General features: G+C 36.2%; 1 protein-coding gene across 1 annotated transcript; it reads left to right on the forward strand.

Moving 5' to 3' along the window:
* Nucleotides 1-3,605: 3,605 nt before the first annotated feature.
* On the forward strand, nucleotides 3,606-14,173 carry LOC133331412 (angiopoietin-1-like). The gene is made up of 4 exons (XM_061539805.1): nucleotides 3,606-3,677; nucleotides 3,742-4,373; nucleotides 13,464-13,988; nucleotides 14,050-14,173. The coding sequence occupies exons 1-4, from the start codon at nucleotides 3,606-3,608 to the stop codon at nucleotides 14,171-14,173; spliced, it is 1,353 nt and encodes a 450-aa protein (XP_061395789.1).
* The last annotated feature ends 6,015 nt before the right edge of the window (nucleotides 14,174-20,188 follow it).

Raw genomic sequence — 20,188 nt, forward strand, 5'->3', positions numbered from 1 at the left:
AATCGGTTCAGATTTAGATATAGCTCCCGTATATATCTTAGTCCGATTTAAGGTAAATTGTTTACCAAAGTCCCTATAATCTTTCGATTTTAGGTAAATAGTCCACTAAAGAGTCTGGAAATCTTTTGATTTGCACGAATTTTGGCACAGTGTACTAAATTAAGTCCAGAATGATGTGTGCAAAGTTTCGTGAAAATCGGTTCAGATTTAGATATAGCTCCCATATATGGCTTCGCCCGATTTTAGGTAAATAGTCCACTAAAATCCCTGGAAATCTTTTGATTTGCACGAAATTTGGCACAGAGTAATGAATAAAATCGAGAATGATGACTTCCAAGTTTCGTAAAAATCGGTTCAGATTTAGATATAGCTCCCATATAATTTTTCATCCGATTTAAGGTAATTGGTGCACCAAAGACCCTACATGTCTTTCGATTTGCACGAATTTTGGTATAGGGTACTGAATTAAATCTAGAATGATGTTGCTAAGCTTCGTGAAAAGATCCACAGCTAGGCCGGTTGACACAACGTACTGATGTAATATAAATTAGTCTCTGGCAAGTTTCCCTGAAATCGGTTCAGATATATATATATAACAAAAACGCGTTATATCGCGTCTGTTAGGGTACATATGTAGAATATACCCAAAGTGGTGAAGGGTATCATATAGTCGGCCCAGTCCGACTTTACTGCTTTCCTTACTGGTTCTAAATAAAAATATTTCGTTTTAAACGAAAATTTTTGGATAATTAATGACGACTCTAACGCGTGGAGAAGAACAGAAGACTTGAACGATTATAGCCCCTGAATTTCCCTCAGCCTTATGTGAAAAAAGTGCCTCATCGAAATATTGGTTTTAGACCCCATGTTTCTTTGGATCAAATCAATTTCAGACAATTTGGAATCGATTTACAGATGTCCCTCCGTTTGTTTGACCGGCTGGGGCTCACGATAACTCTCGAATGGAGTAACATATTTGATTCAAACTTTGCACGTCGTAATATTTCTTCTAAACTTAGTTAAAGTTCGAAGAAGGGGACCTCTTCTGGTACTTCCCCAATAAAATTATAAAAATTGTGCAAAAAATGATATAAACCAAACTTTATACAACCTATTATCTCCAACGAGCCTAGGTCAATGTCGAAGATGGGACCCATTGCTCCTTTTGCTATATTACCCACAAAGGGTTAACATTTTCGATATTTATAAATCCAATATTAAGCGAATGGAATGTCCGATGTGAATCAAACTTTACACAACCTATTATCTTTACCAATCCTTGATCTAGGAGATGATCCGAAGATAGGACCCGTCGGCCCTCTCCTTCGGTACCTCCCCCTCAAAGGGTTCATCTTTGCTAATAAAAGAGTAAAGTGATTGACTGACTTAACGATACATAAACCCCTATATGAAATGACTGAAGCTAGAATCTTAAAAGTACTAAATGTGGTATCATTTGTATTTGGCGAGTCGGTAGAGCTCGAATTTGGAATGAGGATAGCTGGTGGAGTTTAGAATAGAAGAACTAAAGTTTTTTTTGGAAATACGAACTATATGTATCGAAAAGTACTAAAATGTACTAAATTTGGTACAATTTCATGTGCATTTAAACAGATAGAACTAAAAATTTTAAATTTGGAATGCGAATCAAGGTTGAAATTTAGAGCCATTATAATGAACTGGTTTTGTAAGAATGAAGTGTTTTTGTAGGATTGAGGTATGAATGTAATTTTGGAAATTTTGTACTTATTGGTTGATGGTAATGGTACTAAATTTGGTACAATTTGGATTAGGGTGAACCGATAGAGCTGGAATCCTGATGTTTAGAGTTAGAATTGCTGTTGGGGTGTAGGATTGGGGCACGTAGGAAGTTTTGGAAAATCGTACTAATGTGTACTAAATGGTACAATTTGAATTTTAGTTGCACCGATAGAGCTGGAATCCAGAAATTAGGAGTTAGGATAATTGTAGGATTGAGGTATGTAGGAAGTTTTGAAAATTCGAACTAATATGTACTAAAGATCTGTCAATATTTGGCGTGTCAAATGGACCCTGACTTTTCTGTGAAAAATGACAACTAATGTGTACTAAATTTGGTACAAATTAGATTAGTGTCAATCGATAGAGCTACAACACATAAATATGGAAATAAGATTACTGTTGGTGTGTAGGATTGTGAAATAGATTTAGTTTTGGAAATGTGTATTTAAGGGATAATACCCACGGTAATGGTAATGATACAATTCGGATTTAGGTAAAGCGATAGATTTGGCATCCTGAAGTTTGGACTTTGAACCGCTTATGGGGGTAGAATTTAGATATGTAGGAAGTTTTTGAAATTCGTACTAATTCGTACTAATGATACATAATTTGGTACAATTAAGATTTGGGTGAATTGATAGGGCTGTAATTCCTTTAAGAAATAAGGTTTTTGTTAATTGTATGATGTAGGTAGTTTTGGAAATTTATACTTATATGTATTAAATTCAGTATAGTTTGAATTTTGGTGGAACCGATAGGACTGGAAAATCGGGAAATAAGTGTTTAACTGATTGTAGGATTGGGATTTTTAGAATGTTTTGGAAATTCGTACTAAATGTTGTACAATTTTGATATGGGTGAACCGATAGGGCTGAAATTGTACATGTGTACTTATATGTTCTAAATTGTACTAAATTTGATATGATTTGTATTTAGGTTATCGGATCGAGCTGGAATCCTGAAAAGTGGCATTAAGATTACTTTTGGAGAGTAGGCTTGGGATATGTAGGAAGTTTTTGAAATTCGTACAAGTGTGTACTAACTAGTTCTAAATTTTAATCTGGGTGAAGTGGGTCCTGAAATTTGGAAAATTGATTTCTATTGAATTGTTGAGGAACCTAAAGAGCTCAAATCATAAAATGTGGAATTAGTACAAAAGTAAACTTTTCTAGAATACCAAGAGTTGTATAAGAACCTAAAATGAACTAAAAACACTTTGGGGAAATAAACGAATCAATTAGACTTCGTATTGTTTTTCCATCCAAATCGAGTTCAGTCACAATTTCCTATACAATTTTCGTCAAAGCTTAGGAGAACTCATTCTACAAAAACTACGCTGTAATAGATGTAACGCGTTCGAGGGGAATGATTAGACTTAGGTTGTTCCGGAACGAACTAGTTCATTTGAACTACTTTTGGAAAGTAACGATCGGAAATAGGTCTACTATTTTAGTTCATTTTTCCTCTCGAGAAAAGAAACGAGAAAGATCCATTCGGTCTGCAGATTACAAACTCTAGGAATGAATAATAATAAATAAAAGTATGTTTTGTAATAATAGGCGGATACTATTTTGTCCCACTGTGATGCCGTTCTCATTCATTCGCTAAACTTATTGATTATATTGTTATCTTACAATAATTGATGGGTTAAAAAAGGGGTTTAAACACTTGGAGTAGGATTAACTATTTGAGAGTAATTTTTTCTGTCGTGTACATTTTACGTTTCTATAGTAAAATATACAGATTGTTATAAAACAGTGATATATAAGCCATAACAAATGGAAAATAAAAAAATATTTTCTTCCACATAATTTATCGACGGTGATCAAACTACTGGAACGAATATGGAAATGGCAATATTACTTGGGGTTCTTTTGATATTTACCAATTTGCTCATCGAAATTCAAATGGAAGAGGTAAATATGTGTAAGTTAAGTGTATTCACAGAGGCCATAAAACTGAGTGAACTTTTTTTTATAGATAACAACAATTAAAGCATCCCGCAAAAGTGAAAATGATATAATTTTCGATCTACATGAGAAACTAAATGAACTGCAACTGAGGTTCATAAATAATTATCAGATGTTGGAAGAATCTCAACTGAATTTGACATTATGTTTAAATGGCAATCCCCAAATAAATGGAATTCTAGAGAAAATACAGAAATTGGAGGCGAAAGTAAAAGAAATACGAAAACAGGATCAAAAGCCCACAGATGACATTGTCGTTCAAAGGAGGAAGGATGGTTCTGAGGATTTCTTTCGCCCTTGGGCTGATTATAAACACGGATTTGGTAATAGTTCTGGAGAATTTTTCATTGGTCTCGATAAGCTGAATAAACTTACCAATAGTCGTCCCTATGAATTGCTTATCCGCATCGAAGATTGGGATGATGATTGCCGTTTTGCACGTTATGATCAATTTATAATTGGCACAGAAACTGAGAAATATATCCTCAAAGAATTGGGTAAATATAGTGGTTCCGCAGGAGATGCCCTAAGCTATTCATTGGGTCAAAAATTTACTACGAAAGATCAAGATAATGACCACTGTTCAAAGAATTGTGCTGTTGAATTTACCGGAGCATGGTGGTATAAGAGTGCTCATAGAGGGTATGCACATGTTTGTTATACCCTACACAACTATGTTGTCAGGGTATTATAGCTTTGTGCAGCCCCAAAAGTTTGTAACGCCGCGAAATATTGGTCCTAGACCCACCTTTAAGTATACAGATCGTCATATCTCGACTAGCTGAGTCGATCTAGACATGTGTGTCCGTCCGTCTGTCCATTATAATTTGTAAACACGATACAGGCCACAGTTATGGACCAATCTTTACGAAATTTTGCATGTAGGATGGGTTCTGGCCAATGAAGACCCCTATTGTTTTTGGGAACGATCTGTTAATATTTAGGGGATGAAATGGACCAAATACTAAATTTTTGTCGGTTTTTCTGGTCGCTCCAGAGGCCACAATAATGGCTCGAACATCTTGAAATTTTGCATGAAGAAGGGGATCGGGCCAAAGAATAAACATGCCTGTTTTGATAAAGATCGGTCAATATCTAGGGGGTCAAATTGACCCTGACTTTTGTGTGAAAAATTACAAAATTTGTATTCTAGAGCGTATATATTTGTCCCTGAAGGACATAGACCTGAAAAGTTGATATTATATCCAAGAGGAGTGGTTGACCTTTAAATTAGTACCAATTATATTTTTGTATGTGCTCGGATGTGGGAGTTACACCCAAATATTTACAGGTATCTCCGTATTCGTAAATTATTTAGTAACCCATTACCATACTGGAGGGCGGAAATATAGCGCTGATCGCTTTGAAATGTTCCATGATGATCAAGGTATGGTCAAGGACAACGCCTATAATTTTCGTTGATGATCAGATAATAATTTTGGAATGAAGTGGACCGAAGACTTAATTTTTTGTGTTATTTTCGAGTCGATCTATAGACCACAAATGAAAGCCGAACATCACAACACAACCCACGGTGAAGGGAATCTGGACAATAGCTGTACTGAATACTCGAAATATTCGGAAAATATGTCAGTGTGAGGAAGAGGTGCTGTTTACCTCTAGTCGGGCAAGAGGGTGCAAATATCACGAAATATTGCCCAGGCTCGGAATAAATAAACAATTTGAGTTCCGTGGTAGTTGTGTAGGGTATCGTATGGTCGGCCCCGTCCGACTATACTGCTCCGCTCACTGGTTTTTTGTTGTGTATAACAAATGGTAATTAATATTTTGTTATTTTATTGTTTTTCATTAGAAATCTCAACGGAAAATATTTAAACGGTACAAATTCACAGTACGGCCAAGGTGTTGTCTGGGTACCATTCAGAGGAGATTATTACTCATTGAAATTTATTGAAATGATTTTGAGACCTACTTAAAATGATTTTTGTATATTGATGTGCATTTTGGATTAAATATAAAGTAAAGTCTTTGTTAAAACAATTAAAGCAACAATAGCTACTTCCTTGATTTCGGTTAAGAAAAGAATTCCCAAAATACCGGTCATTATTAATCATTTTTAGTACAGAGATGTGGGGGCTACATTCAACTCTTATACATCTACCCCGAAACTTGAGTCAATATTAATAATTTTTGGTACGAACATGTGCTATGCAATGAGAAAACAAAATACCAAACTACAGCCAATTCGCCTAAAAACGTTTCCAGAATCCAAAAAAGAAAAACGAATACCATTGAGAAAATGAGAAATCAAAAAACTAACCTACAGCAAATTTGGTTGAAAAGTGTCTAAAATCTCCAAAATATCGCCAAAAATCGTTATATGGGCGCTACAACAAAACGTGGGCCGATATATCTCATTTGCAATACCAAATATCATAGCACAAGCAATGGCTGTGCAAAATATCAGAATACTTACTTAGTTTGCTCAAAACAGAACATTTGTTCCAAAAGCCGAACTTAAAACCAGTGAGCGGAGCAGTATAGTCGGACGGGGCCGACCATACGATACCCTACACAACTACCACGGAACTCTAACTTTCTGCGGAAGTTTATTCCGAGCCAAGGCAATATGTCGTGATATTTGCACCCGCTTGCCCGATTAGAGGTCAACAGCACCTCTTCCTTACACTGACATATATTGTGAATATTACTAATATTCTGTACAGCCCCTCTTATTACTAGTCCAGATTCCCTTTACTGCGAGTTGGGTTCTGATGTTCGGCTTATTATTGTAGCCCATAGTTCGACTTGAAAAAAAAATAAATTTTTGTGCACTTCATCCCAAAATTATTATCTGATCATCACCGAAAATTATAGGAGTTATTCTTGACCACAACTTGAATGTCATGGAAAATTTCAAAGCGATGAGCGCTATATTTTCGCCCGCTAGTGTGGTATTGGGTTACTAAATAATATCTCAATACGTAAGCACCTGTAAATATTTAATAGTAGCTTCCACATCCCAGTACATATGACAATATTATTGGTATCAATTTAAAGCTCAACTACTCCTCTTGAATATACTATCAACTTCTCGGGTATATGTCCTTCAGGGGCAAATATATACGCGATAGAATACAAATTTTGTAATTTTTCACACAAAAGCCAGGGTCCACTTTTCCCGCTAAATATTGACCGATCTCTATCAAAACAGCCATGGTTATTCTTTGGCCCAATCCCCTTCTCCATGTGAAATTCCACGATGTTCGGGCCATAATTGCGGCCTCTGGAGCGACCAGAAAAACGACAAAAATTAAGTATTTGGTCATTTTAACCCCTAAATATTAACTGATCTATACCAAAAACAATAGGGATCTTCATTGGCAAGAACCCATCCTACATGCAAAATTTCGTGAAGATTGGCCCATAACTGTGGCCTATATCGTGTTTACAAATTATAATGGAGAGACGGACAGACGGACGGACGGGCACACATGTCTAGATCGACTCAGCTAGTCGAGATATGACGATCGGTGTACTTGAAGGTGGGTCTAAGACTAATATTTCGCGGCGTTACAAACTTTTGGGGCTGCACAAAGCTATAATATCCTGACAACATAGTTGTGTAGGGTATAAAAAGATTTCCAGGAGCGTCGGTCTTGTGCGCATTTTTTCCCAATTGATATTTCTATCGAATTCGTGGCCTCATCCATTCGCGCAGCATGGCCTAGGAACCGAAATCACTGCAGTTCAATACGACTGACTATGTCGATGTCCGTACATAGATTGTATAGCTCGTTGTTCATACGACGCTGATATTCATTATCGACGCAGATCGTCCCGTAGAACTTTCGGAGAATTTTTCTGATCCATACAACAGCACGGGTAGTATCAGCGTCTTGTAGAGTGTGAGTTTGGTCTGGCGGGATGTGGCCTTGTTTCTAAATTGCTAACTTGGACCATAGTAGTATTTTTTGGAAAACACTATCCTTCTCCGAATTTCAAAACTGATGCCATTAGTTTTATTTATGGCGGTACCAAGGTATATAAAATCTTTGACTACCTCGAAGCTGTAGTTCTCAAGTTTCACAATTTGTCCGAGTCTACTGAACTTCTTGCGCGTTCCAGATCCACTTTTGCAGACTCCTCAATTTGTTCAAATGTGGCTGTTACCGCTCGCAATGTTCGACCCATTATGTCGATGTCATCGGCGTAGACGAGTAATTTAAGCTGTTTGGTGTACAGAGTTCAATTTCTGTTCTGTTTTTCTATTCTCGAATGACCTTTTCCAGCAGTATGTTAAAAAGGTCACATGACAAACTGTCACCATCTCTGAGTCCTCGTTCGGTATTGAAGGACTCCGAAAGGTCCTTTCCGACTTTAATTGCTGATGTTGTACCAGTTAAAGTTATCCTACATAACCGTATTAGTTTTGCGGGAATGCTGAACGCTGACATGGTTTTAAATACCTCTGAACGGATAGGGCTGTCGAATGCGGGTTTCTAGTCAACGAACAGATGGAATGTGTCAATGTGTTTTTCGTGGGTCTGTATTCCTCTAGACAAATTGTACTTAACAGTTAGTTGCTATTCTGACCTCATATTGGCCAGGTGGTGTATAACCTACACCGTCATCTCTCTGTGTTATCTACTTCACCGCCTCTATTTGATGCCTGAAGCTTTGCAATACGCACATCCTCACCAGGTGACGTAGGTGATGACAGATACGAAAGAACGGCTCTGATTGGAATTAAAATGGCAAAGTCCAGGCTTATTTAGGTGCATCTTTCATCTCAATTGTGGACACTGACCTCCGCGTGGTGTCAAATGGGGTAAAACAATAAAAAATGGGTTGAGGCGTCGGGTTAGTTGTCACACTCGGAAAACTCTACTTACTATGGAAAACCAACGGAAATATCAAAATTCCGACTAATATTTTGAGGTGTTGCAAACGGAATGACAAATTAAAAATACACCCCATCTTATGTGGAGGGTATAAAAACGAATCCCAATACTAACCTGCATAAGTTATAATACAAGTAAAATATATTTTAAATGTTTCCGTTTGTTTGATGTTTTTGTTTTGGCAAAATAGTCACGATGAATCCCAGTTTGTTGTTTTTATAAAAAAAAACTATTTATTAGTGGTGAATATATTGGGATATTCTCCCCAGGAGCTATTTATTGCTCCTTTACAAAAAACCTTTCATACCCAAATGTCTCTTGTAACAAATCGAAGTAATTACGTTACCAGCGTTACCACCTCAATGAGAAGTTCGTTGATGCCTGACTTTGAGGTTAACAAGGCATTTGCAGAACAAATGCAATACATTTCCCACTGCTATGTGTCGTCACTTTGTTACCCTATATTTTATCACGTCTGACAAAAAGGTTATTACAAAAAGAGCTATCAGGCTATATAATAGATAAAGTGGCACTTATTTTCGTATAAGTTTAGAACGAAATGCAATTGAATTTCATTATCAGTACTATAAGTGTTTCAACTGAACAGTGGAGAAATTGTAATTTTGCTTCTTAAATCTAGCGTTATCATTGGTTGAAGATTTGAAGGACATAGATTCGAGAATTTCAATATTTACATTTGGGAAAAAAGTACCTATTTATATAGTCCCTGGTAATATATTTTCGACGAAACGATAGCTGAAGTATATATATATATATATATACCCTACACAACTATGTTGTCAGGGTATTATAGCTTTGTGCAGCCCCAAGAGTTTGTAACACCGCGAAATATTGGTCCTAGACCCACCCTTAAGTATACCGATCGTCATATCTCGACTAGCTGAGTCGATCTAGACATGTGTGTCCGTCCGTCTGTCCATTAAAATTTAAAGGTGCTTACGTATTCAGATATTAATTAGTAACCCATTACCAGACTGGAGGGCGGAAATATAGCGCTCATTGCTTTGAAATGTTCCATGAGGTTCCAGTTATGGTCAAGGACAACGACTATAATTTTCGGTGATGATAAGATAATAATTTTGGGATGAAGTGAACCGATAACTATTTTGTTAATCTTTTTTCGTGCCGGTCTTATAAGCCAAACATCATCACACAACCCACGGTGAAGGGCATATTGACAAGTAATTAGAAGGACTGTTCAGAATATTAGTAATATTCGGAAAATATGACAGTGTAAGGAATGGCTGCTGTTGACCTGAAATCGGGCAAGAAGATGCAACTATCATTAAATATTGCCCAGACTTGGAATAAAAAACCGCAGAAAGTTATAGTTCCGTGGTAGTTGTGTAGGGTGTTAAGGAGCGCGAGAGTTGAAAAATGGAGATCGGCAACAACAAGGCAAGTTTCTATCCGGCTCGTACGGACCAAATGTTTAGGCGAGTGGTCTGCTCTACTCCTCGCCGTGGTGATATAGTGTGGATGGGGGTGTTCAATTAATTAACTCTTGGGAGCGGGGTGCAAACGACAACAAGAGAACTCCCAAGCAATTAATGGTGTATGGAAAAGAAAGTGCAAATAAATAAAACACAATAAAGTATTAGTTAAATTATTCTAATTATTTTGGATTTATTGGTGGTAATCTTTTCTTAATACAACAAATAAATTACCTCTTGTAATTTATAGTTGCGGCGCTGAGACCTGTTAATAACGCGTAGACGTTATGCGACTAAGTGTACTCTAAGGAGTTTGGTCGACAAGTGAACGCTGTGGTTCATGCAATCACAGAGGATTGCGGTGATCGCTGAGGATCGGTTGTCGTTTACTAATACATTCACATCTGCACTCTACGGTCTCCGTTGAGGGAACTTGCAGAGGAGATGCCCGTGGTGTCAATCAGCAGACGAGATTGACTGAGCTCGGGAAGTTGAGTCAGAACGTATCAAACTTATACATAGGGTATAGGGTTTTTAAATAGATTTTAGTTTTAAATAGATTGATGCCTTGTAGTGGTTTTTACACCTACTCACACATTGTTATAAAAATCTAAATATTGGGGAAAAAGAAATCTATTTATTTTATATGAACTATCGGACTTTATTTAATATGCCTCGCAATATCCGGTTTGGGCCAAATATGCACCGTTTTGTTGTATAATTTGTTGCCATATTAAAGGTAACTTCCCACCAAATGCATAACAGAACCTTCCTGGCCGTTAGTCCTGGTTAGGCCACCGTTTGAGGTGCTTCGCCACTCCGTTCGTTCGTTATTATTTAAGAAATGAGTCTATCTCATTCCAGTTTGCCAAGGCTTCGCAGATGGAAATTCGATTCATCTTATTTTTTCTGTTAATTAGTGTGGCACACAAACATCGACCTTCTTTTTGAATCCAGCTTTGAGTAAATGGTTTAAAACACGGTAGATTTTTAGCTCCTGGCGATGTTACGATAGCTAACATGTCGCTCAACTTCGATCATTTCTCAGATTTTATCGACATTTTCGACGAATGCACCAAACAAAAAAACAACAAAATATTTTTTTCCTGCTAAATGTCAACCTTCCAACGAGCATAAATTTGAAATTGTTTGATCGATACTTTACGAGAAATCAATCAGCACAGCCATCTGCCAAAAAATTATGGATTTCTTTATGCCCAACCACATCCTTCTGGTATCAAATAGTGGCGGTGAAGAAAATAACCATGAACCAATAAGAGATGACGGTGTATACCACCTAGCAAAGATGAGGTCAGAATAGCAATCAAGAAGAATAAAGCAACAGGTGCCGATGTGTTCAAGACTGGTGGTCAGATACTGGTCAGGAGCATGCGTAAGATAATTAGTACAATTTGGGTAGAGAAATACATGCCCAATGATAGGATCCACAGCATTCTGTGTTCCGTGCTCAAAAAAGGAAGCAAGGCGATATGTTCCAACTACAGAGGAATAAGTTTCCTTCTCACCGCATATAATGTGCTACCCAGCATACTGTGTGAACGACTGAAGGCAATGGTCAATGACATTATTGGACCATAGCAATGTGGCTTCAAATCTGGCAATTCATCATTGACCAGATTTTCACTCTTCGCCAAATCATGAAAAAGACCCACGAAAAACCCACCAACACATTTCACATATTCGTCGACTATAAAACCGCATTCGACAACCTTATTCGTTCTGAGGTGTTTAAAGCCATGTCTGTGTTCGATATTCCTTCAAAATTAATATGGTTATGCAGGATAACTTTAACTGGCACAAGGTAAACACATAAAGTCGGAAAGGATCTATCGAAGCCTTTCAATACTGATCGAGGATTCAGACAAGGTGACACTTTGTGGTGTGATCTTTATAACATCCTGCTGGATGAAATGCCAGTCTGTACACCAAACAACACATGTTACTCGCATACGTCAATGACATCGACATAATGGATCGAACATTGCGACCGGTAACAGCTACCATTGAACAAATTCAGATGAAGTCTGTCATAGTGGGTCTGGCAGTAAATGGCGAGAAGACCAAGCTGATGGTATCAACGTGCCAGAGTCAAGAAAACTCGGACTAACTGTGGAATTTGAGAACTACAGCTTCGAGGTAGTCATAATTTTATATACCTCGATAGCGCCATTAATAAAACTAATGAAATCAGTTTTGAAACTCAAAGAAGAATAGTGTTGGCCAACAGATGCTACTATGGTCTAGGTAAGCAATTTAGAAACAATGCACCCTTTATCGCCAGATCAAACATACACTTACTTCCCGTGCTGGTGTATGGATCAGAAGCGCATGCGCTTGGAGTGTTTGTGAGAAAATTCTCCGAGAGATCTATGGACTGACCTACGTCGACGGTGAATATCACCGACATCGACATAGTCAGACGCATCGAGCTGTATATGATTGTGAGGATGCCGCAGCTCAAAAGGCATATAGAAGCGAGCCAACTGATTGCTCAAGTAGAAGGGTAAGGCCACGAATTCGATGAATAAAATCAAGTGGAAGAGAATATTTTGGAACATGGTTTTTCGAATTAGAAGAGCTGTTGACAGGACCGACGCGCCTGGAAGTCTTTTTTAAGCTTGGCTTATGGAACAAATGTTCTTTCTCGAGCCAGCTATGTAAGTATATATATAGACGTGACTGCAGGAAAATGACGATTCTAAGCCAAATTCTTCATCTCAATTCCTTCTTGCCATAGTCTTATAGAATCGGAAGATGATTTTTCAATAGAATTCTATAAAGCGCAACCATCCATTATCATACCTCTCATATTCTAGACTTCCTACATTTTTTTTTATTTTGATGAGTATAAATAGCATGGTGTGGCAACAATACTGGTTCTACTGTGATGCGGTTTTCATTATCGCACAATAACACTATTTTATTGTTGTTGTTGTTGTAATGTTATCTTTTAAGAAATAATGGCATTTTGCTTTTAAGCAATTGGAAGACGACATTTTGTGGGTAGCATATTTGGGTTAGGGGATTTTTTCGCATCGTGAAGTATAAAATTAAGCAACTGGATATTTGCGAAGATACTGCTATATAAGGCTTAACAAAATTCATGGTATTTCAGAAACATTTGTAAGAATTGAAGCGGACTGGTAGGAGCGGACAGTAAGATGGCAATACAGGTTCTGGCAATTTTTTGGTTATTTTCAAATTTCTTCAATGGAATTCGAATGGAGGAGGTAAACAAATGGTATGAACCAAAATTATTTTAATATGATATTTTAAATTTAATTGAAGATATCCGCCTTGGCAAACTCCCTACAAAAAGAAAATTTAATAATTTCCGATATTCATGGAAAATTAAATGAATTGGAACAAAGTTTTTTTAACAATCGACAAAGTTTAGAAGAAACGCAACAAAATCTTACACAATGTTTAAATGAAAATCCCCAAATCAATGGAATTTTAGAGAAAATAAATAATCTGGAGATGAGTGTAAAAGAATTAAGAGAAAATATTAAAAAACCTGGTGACATTGTCATACAAAGGCGAATTGATGGTTCGGTGGATTTCTTTCGTCCCTGGGCTGATTATAAAGAAGGATTTGGTAACAGTTCTGGAGAATTTTTCATTGGCATGGATAAATTGAATAAACTTACCAATACCCGCCCATATGAGCTGCTCATTGTCATGGAAGATTGGGAGAATGATCGACGTTATGCGAGATATGATCAATTTATAATTGGTACAGAAACAGAGAAATATATCCTCAAGGAATTGGGTAAATATACTGGCTCAGCTGGTGATTCTTTGTCATATTCGTTGGGTCAGAAGTTCAGCACAAAAGATCAAGATAATGACGTGTGGAATAAAAATTGTGCTGTTGAATTTACGGGAGCTTGGTGGTATAAGGATTGTCATAGAAGGTACATTTTGTTATTGGAAGAATTTGTGAATTGATATTTGGTTATTTTTTTGTCATTTCAGTAATTTAAATGGTAGCTATTTGAATGGCACAACAACAGAATATGCAAAAGGCGTGGACTGGGAATACTTTAGAGGTCATTATTATTCTTTAAAATTTGTCGAAATGATCTTACGGCCCACTTAAAAAGTCAATAAAAATATTTTATGTTTAAAATTAGTTTGATTTTATTAATAAACTAGCGGGCCCGGCAAACGTGTCTTGCATAGCATAATTGTTGATGTATAATTCACAAATATAATTCAAGATAGCCCAATATTAAGCTACACTCCACGATTTAAGATAGCGCTCTGAAATTTGCACATACATTGCTACTACTTCTACGATATTTGGTATTGAAAATGTTCAATATTAGTTCACTATTTAGGGTATCCCCATATAACGGTACTTCGCAATATGAAAAATTGTAACGATTTTTTTAACAGAAATGGTTGTAATTGAGCAGAAAGTGTCCGTACCAAATATTATCAATATTGGCACATGTTTCGGGGTATAATGGTTGTCCTAAACATTCGGTATTTTGAAGATCTTGTGCACGATTTTCAACAGCATTGCTTTTAATTTAATGTAAGGGATAGTTCTTGAGCAGAAAATCTCTCTACATAAAATTATCAATATTGGCCCAAGTACAGTATTTTTCGGTTAATTGGCCTGGCCCTACGGTTAATTGGTTTCCACGCTTAATTGAACCACATGATGGTGCAAAAAATATTTCATAGGAAAATACATGTAAATTTTCTCGAATAATTAAACCCTGTTAATTGATTTTCCCGCTTAATTGGTTCAAAATTCATGTCATCAAAAATAAATTTCCTTTTACTTTTCACCGGTTAATTGCACAATAATAATTGAAAAACCAGTAAGGAAAGTAGTAAAGTCGGACGGGGCCGACTATATGATACCCTTCACCACTATGGGTATATTAAACAGGACTATTAACATGGAATTGGATGAAATAAAATATGTGATATTTATCTAAATGTGAAACGACCTTGATCTATCCATAAACATGTCATTCGTTTGTTACAATGGGACAAAAGTATGTAAATCGACTTCAAACAAATATAAATAGGTCATCCGTTGGGCTATATCTGTATTTCTAGAAAACGCAATTACGTAATTATATGCTCAATTTTGTAAGTTGTGCAAAATTTGATGTCAATCTGACTAACATGAGCAGTTTGATGCCCAATTTACTTGAAATCGGGCGAAAATATATATGAAAGCTTTATCTTAATATTATTAAGCGATTTCAAACAAACTTGTCACAGGTTAGGTTATACTAATTTCAGAACGTTTTGTTCCTATTGGTTCCTTGGTGCGTCAATTACTTAAAATCAATCTATAATAAAAGGGAGCTATATCTAAATCTAGGCCGATTTTCACGAAACAAGGCAGATATCACTCTAGGCTCAATTAAGTACGATATGCCAAATTTCGTGCAAATCGAAAGATATATAGGGATTTTGGTGCACCATTTACATAAAATCGAACGAAACTATATATGGGAGCTATATCTAAATTAGGACCGATTTTCTCGAAACTTGGCAGACATCACTCTAGGCTCAATTCAGTACGTTATGCCAAATTTCGTGCAAATCGAAGGATATATAGGGACTTTGGTGCACCATTTACATGAAATCGGGCGAAACTATATATGGGAGCTATATCTAAATCTGGACCGATATTCTCGAAACTTGGCAGACATCACTCTAGGCTTAATTCAATACGTTATGCCAAATTTCGTGCAAATCGAAAGATATATAGGGACTTTGGGGCACCATTTACATGAAATCGGACGAATCTATATATGGGAGCTATTTCTAAATCTTGACCGATTTTCACGAAACTTGGCAGACATCATTCTAGACCTAAATGATTAGGCTGTACCAAATTTCGTGCAAATCGAAAGATATATAGGGACCGTTTACATTAAATCGGTTAAATATATGTATGGGAGCTATATCTAAATCTGAACCGATTTTTCCCAATTTCAATAGGGTTCGTCCTTGGGCCAAAGAAATGAGCTGTGCCAAATTTCATCCAATTCGGATCATAAATGCGACCTGTACTTTGTTCACAAAAATACATGGACAGACAGTCAGACGGACGGACGGACATGCATAAATCGACTTAAAAAGTGATTCTATGCATATTCTCAAAAGGAACCATGTGTCTATCTCGTTTTCTTTTGCCTGTTACAAACATATGCACAAAGACATAATACCCTGTACCACAGTGTGGTGAAGGGTATAATAATCTGCCATTTTTTTACATACATATTTGACATAATTTGTGAAAAAGACTATTTATTGCTATGGAAAAACTTCGAGAAAGCGTAATTTGTATTTGACATTGGATTTTTTTAAATCATTAGTAGTTCCAACTATACGTGATTACTGTAATTGAACAAACTATTCAATTAAGCGGGTTCGGATAATTGGTTCCTCGGTTAATTGAACGAAAATTTTTGCAAATTTTGATGTGCAATTAACCGAAAAATACTGTATATTTGTTATTTGGCTGTAATTTTATATTTGGAAAATTTTCCTAACAAAATTTGGCCAAGCTTCCGAAAAGCCTCCATATAATGGCACTCCACATTATACGATCCTTTGGGGATTTGGACACGTTTTTCAACCTAATCAGCTGTAATTGGTTGGACGGAGGTTTTGGTAAAACCTTCAAATTAGATAATATGTCTTGGATATTTTTTCTAATATTTCAGATTTTTTGTTAGCTGTCCTCTTTCCAGCTGAGCTCAATGATAGATTTTTGCACATTGTTGGTATCGGATATATGCGAGGGGTTCTGCCAAAGATATTGAAAAGCGATTAGGCTTATAACCACGTGGCATATCAACATTTCAGGTACTTTAAGGAACAGCATGTTCCTATTAGCATGGATCTTAGAATCCTTCATATCCTGAATGGACACAAACTCGTTTCAGAATGGCATCTTATTTTCCATCTTTGCTTTACTTCTCAATTATTTGTTGTATTCTCCCAAAAAATTTTTCAATACAATGTCAATCCAATTGAAAAAAATAAATATTTTGAAATTTTTCAATAATTGACAAATTGTAGGCTTAACTACATTCGTTAATCGGAATCCGAAAATTCCAACGGTGTTAGAAAGAGTACATGTCTGGCTCTCGTATGAACTAGGATTATTGACTTCGCTCTAAACTTAACAAAATGGTGGACCGTTGATAAAATATTTTTGGAAAATCGCCGATTTTTTACCAAAAACCAAGATAAAAAATAAGGAAGATCTTCACCGATTGGCTTTATCCTAGTTCATACGAGAGCTATACACTCCCAGAGAAACGTTGCAAAATTTGGAACCGATTGGATTATAAGTTTTTGAGTTATCGTGCCCGCCATTCGCAAAAGAGAAAAACGCGTTTAAAGTTTGAGAAGCCCTTCAGCCGTCACTTGATGCAGACATAATAAATCGGCTATATCTTCAAGAGTTCTTGAGATTTTCACTTGAAATTTTGTAGAGACATTCTTTAATCAGTGTAGATTCGAATTATATCAACAAAAATTTTGACCCCGAGAATGGGGGGGTCCCCTTAATACATATTTTTATAGATTTCTCTACACCATCAAATTGGATGTTCTGATCACAAGTCCGACGCGCCTAGCTAGCTCACCTTATGAAACAAATGTTTCGCCACAAGCCAGTTAATTAAGTAAGCATGGTCTTCATGTTAGAGTTGCACTGAAAAAGCCATTCATAAAACCCAAGACCCGGAAAATCCGATTGGAGTTCGTTCAGAAAAACGATTTGCATTTTGGAAATCTGCTTTTCCAGCTGATGAAAATATATTTAACTTTTTGTTTCGGATATGTATGGCGCAGGCCGAATAAAGCCTATGCACACTCTGTAGTGGCGCTGCCGGAGTAGGAAATCTCTTTTTAATTGAAGGAATTATGGATAGGATTTATAATGTAAACAATCTAAATGAAAATATGAAATGTAGTCCTGAAAAATTGGGGTTGGAATAACATTTCAATTTCATCGAGATAATGACGCCAAACACAAGTTCCAGATCGTTCGAGAATGGATGATTTATAATTGGGGAAAAAAGCCATAACATCTCAAGCATACCAAGTCTGAAAAATGCTTTACAAGTAGAATGGGGAAAATTCAGACATCTTACACGAAAAACTTGGTAAAATCTATGCAGGCAAGGTTGAAGCTGGAAAAGATAAACATGGGATATCATACTAACAAGGACAAACTCTATTAAAATTGAGAAAAGCCGGTTCAGATTTAGATGTAGCTCCCATATATTTTATCGTCCGATTTAATGTAAAATTTTGCACAGGGTACTGAATTGAGTCTAGAATGATGTGTGATAAGTTTCGTGAAAATTGTTTCAAATTTAGATATAGCTCCCGTATATTTTTTCGCCCGTTTTAATGTAAGTTTTGCCTATATATCTTTCGATTTGCATGAAATTTGGCACAGCGTACTGAATTGAGTCTACAATGATATAGCTCCTATATATATTTTCGTCCAATTTTATGCTAATGGAGCACCAAAGTGCCAGCATTTCTTTCGATATGCACGAAATTTGGCATAGCGTACTGAATTCAGTCTAGAATGATGCGCGTTAAGTTTTGTAAAATCGGTTCAGATTTAGATATAGCTCCTATATATATTTTCTTCCGATTTTATTTAAATTGTGCACCAAATTCCTAATGTTTTTCCGATTGACATGAAATTTTGGACAAATTGAGACTAAAATGTCGTTATTGCACATTGTTGAAATTGGTGCAGATGCAGACATAGCTTCCATATATATTTGGAACGGGTGTTTGATTGAAAATTAATTTTCAACAGTGCTTTTAATCGATTTACATAAATTTGTACCATTGTACGACTTTAACTCTGCCCGAATGAAGATAAGTGAAAATTTGTCAAATTTCATGTCAATACTGTTTCGAATGGGCGACGTCTGTTAGGATACAAGTCGGCCCAGTCCGACTTTCTACTTTCCTTACCATGGTATAATAATAGAAGGTAACAGCAAGTGTTGTTGTACAAAAAACGATACAACAACCACATGGAAATTTGTTGTTGTAAGTTCTACTAGTGTCAACTCATTTGACAGAAAAATGTAAACAAACAAACAAATTATCATCAAATTATTTTTATTTTGAAAATGAAATATTTTCGAATCCTCAAAATGAAAATTAAAAAAACATGAATGAAAATCTATCAAATTTATATTTCTATCTATTCCACATCTTTCCTATAATTGAGTCATTGCCATATATATGTGTAACACATATGAAAATGCTGGGAATAGCGAGTTATTCCTTGAAGAACGATTTGCTTCCTCAAACTTTCCCAGCAGGCAGATTGAGTAAATTGAATACAGGAGCACATTTAATAAAGAACAATTTTAAATTGTATGCGTTCCCAATTTTCCAGTTGGGTGATTTTTAAAAACATAATTTGTCCAATTCATATTGACATTAGTACTACGTTGGAATCAAATCAGCTGGGATTTGCTGTTACCTTTTATAATTGTACCATGTTTCCTTACTTGTCTTATATTGAAATAACATAAATATTGTTTATTTTATTGCTTTAATTTCAAGTTAAGATGTCATTGATTAACATGCACTTATTACATTTTTATTAGAAACCAGAACTCTAACTCTCTGCGAATGTTTATTCCGAGTCAGGGTAATATTTCGTGATAATTGCCCGATTAGAGGTCAACAGCACCACTTCCTTAGATTTTCGAATACTCAGCACAGCCATTCTAATTACTTATCCAGATTCCCTTCACGGTGGGTTCTGTTGTAATGTTCGGATTATATTCGACTCGAAAGCACACAAAAAATTAAGTTTATGGGTTCATTTCATCCCAATACTATTATCTGATAATCACCGAAAATTATAGGCGTTGTCCTTGACCATAATTGGAACTCCATGTAAAATTTCAAAGCGATCAGCGCGATATTTCCGTAATGGGATACTAAATAATATCTGAATAAGTAATAGTTGTTAGTTGTTATTTTGAAATATTTCTGGCGAAAATCGGTAGCGGCTTGTAGGCTTAACTACATTCGTTAAGCCTACAAGCCGCTACCGATTTTCGCCAGAAATATCTCAAAA

This window comes from Musca vetustissima, unplaced genomic scaffold (genome assembly GCF_032173495.1).
Source record: "Musca vetustissima isolate MV318-11 ecotype Yass unplaced genomic scaffold, APGP_CSIRO_Mvet_v1 utg107733, whole genome shotgun sequence".
NCBI classification, from domain to species: domain Eukaryota; kingdom Metazoa; phylum Arthropoda; class Insecta; order Diptera; family Muscidae; genus Musca; species Musca vetustissima.

What these genes read in the sequence shown, in the direction of transcription:
- LOC133331412 (XM_061539805.1), top strand. Translation starts at nt 3,606, where the DNA reads ATGGAAATGGCAATATTACTTGGGGTTCTTTTGATATTTACCAATTTG. An exon ending in TCGAAATTCAAATGGAAGAG is followed by an intron (nt 3,678 to 3,741) that starts GTAAATATGTGT and finishes TTTTTTTTATAG; the next exon opens with ATAACAACAATTAAAGCATC. An exon ending in TATAAGAGTGCTCATAGAGG is followed by an intron (nt 4,374 to 13,463) that starts GTATGCACATGT and finishes CAATCGACAAAG; the next exon opens with TTTAGAAGAAACGCAACAAA.